Here is a 2,190-nt window from a genome sequence, read left to right as displayed (position 1 = left end):
GGATAATAGAGAAAACCATACTATTAGCCAGTATTCATATGGATAAAGAGTCCTTATTCACAAATAAGGTAAAATAAGTTGCCCAGAGAGAAGAGTATTATTCGCAATCCAAATGTTGCTAGCTCCCTGTAGAAATATTTTATAGAGATGTGCTTATATGTTATTGCCTTTTAAGTAATACGTATAATTATAAAAGTTCTACCTTCATGAAATTGTTCTTTAAGTCAGTTCATTGTATTAATTATTTTTCTTTATTAATTATTTTTCTTACTTAAGTACTCACAATAAATTGCTCTAAAAACTGAAAAAAGCCAGCATAAAGTTTTGATGTGTTGATTTGCTGTCACAATTACAAATATGTAATATATTTCTAAAATTTTTATGTAGAATATAAGTAAACTGTTAAATTTCATGCTCAATACGAAAATTAACATACTCTTTTTTCACGTTTAACTTTTATTTTACTGTTTATTTTATACCAGTTATTTCTGTATCCATATGGCTGAGTTCCTCTGTGTTTCATTTCAAAGACAGCATTAAAAACAGGGTATGTGTATATACGCAGACACACATATACATATATATACATATGTTTGTACATAAATACACATGTGCATTTGAATCTAGACATACATGAGTTAATAACTAAATAAACCTTATTCTGCTCAAATATTTTAGGCATTGATTAATATCATCACCATATATATAATTTGAAGTGCATATGTTTATATAAGAAGTAACTTTAGTCCTGACTTTCAGTTGTATTGTATAAAAGTGCATTACATTTGATCATTACATTATATAATGATTTTGTGCTGAAGTTCATATAAGAAAGATTTGCAATGTAAGAACATTAAAGCCAAAATAGCATGAAGAATTGTATTTCTGAGAGGAAATAAAATCAAGAAGACAGAAGATATTTACAAAAAGGAATTATTCATTGGTTCTCTGGTTAAAATTGTGTATGTTTCATCTATACATTCTAGTCAGATCATTGTTTTTGAGAAGAGTATCTTTCTCACAGCATCCTTAAATGCTTGTTTCACCTGCTGGTTCCTTAAGGTGTAAATAAATGGATTCAGCATAGGAGCGACAGAGGTGTTGAGCATAGCTACCCCCTTTGTCAAAGCAACCCCTTCCTTTGCTGATGTTTTCACATACATGAAGATGCAGCTCCCATAAGAGATAGAGACAACGATCACATGGGAAGAACAGGTCGAGAAGGCTTTTTTTCTTTGTTGAGCTGAGGGGATTCTCAGAATTGTTCTGAGGATATAAGAGTAGGAGAGAATTACTAACGTCAAAGTGGACATGAGAGTAAGCACAGCTAAAACAAAGCTCATGAGCTCTAGAGTACTTGTGTCTGTGCAGGAGATTTGCAGTAAAGGGGCAGAATCACAGGTGAAGTGGTCAATGACATTGGAGTCACAGAAATCCAGCTGCAGGCCCATGGTCAATGGCGGAAAGATTACTAAGAAGCCAGCCAGCCAAGAGCTGACTACAAGCTGGTAGCAGATCTTGTTACTCATGATGGTTGTATAATGCAGAGGTTTGCAGATGGCCACGTATCGATCATAGGACATAGAGGCCAGAAGAAAAAACTCTGTTGAACCCAGGAGGATAAAGAAAAATAGCTGAGCTGCACAAGCATTATAGGAAATAGATTTGTCTCCCGTTAGGATACTGATCAAAAATCTAGGATTACAGACAGAAGTAAACGAAATTTCTAAGAAGGAGAAATTCCTGAGGAAAAAATACATGGGGGTCTTCAGGTGGGAATCCAGAAGAGTAAGTATGATGATACTGAGATTTCCAGTGACGCTCAGTACATAAGTGAGAAATAAAAAGAGGAAAATCGCAGCCTGTAGTTCTGGATTATCCGTCAGGCCCAGGAGGATGAAATCTGTCACTGATGTTCTATTTTTCATTTCTAGTGGTTGATTTTTAACACATCTTACTAGTGAATCAAGACAGGCAACAATAAAGCAGTTAGAAAAGCATAAATGTCTCCACCTGTTTTTTCAAGTAATGGTTATGTTTTCAGAAGAAGGATCTGGGTCTTTAGAAAAAAAATCCTTCTACAGATACATTCCCCAACTTTATTATACATCTTACTGGTGTACCTTTTGTGTTTAATATCAGTCTTATTCTCTGGATAATGTCCTCTGATTACTCACTGCATGTTTACTT

The 2,190-nt window shown here is 34.2% G+C and overlaps 1 protein-coding gene across 1 annotated transcript; it reads right to left on the bottom strand.

The window, feature by feature from the left end:
- Positions 1–986: 986 nt before the first annotated feature.
- Positions 987–1,928, bottom strand: LOC124247714 (olfactory receptor 6C76). The gene has a single exon (XM_046677300.1). The coding sequence runs from the start codon at positions 1,926–1,928 to the stop codon at positions 987–989; it is 942 nt and encodes a 313-aa protein (XP_046533256.1).
- Between the last annotated feature and the right edge of the window lie 262 nt (positions 1,929–2,190).

This window comes from Equus quagga, chromosome 1, assembly GCF_021613505.1.
Source record: "Equus quagga isolate Etosha38 chromosome 1, UCLA_HA_Equagga_1.0, whole genome shotgun sequence".
NCBI classification, from domain to species: Eukaryota; Metazoa; Chordata; class Mammalia; order Perissodactyla; family Equidae; genus Equus; species Equus quagga.
This window is presented reverse-complemented; position numbering and strand designations above follow the sequence as displayed.

Coding starts and splice junctions, on each gene's coding strand:
- LOC124247714 (XM_046677300.1), bottom strand. CDS start 1,928: ATGAAAAATAGAACATCAGTGACAGATTTCATCCTCCTGGGCCTGACG.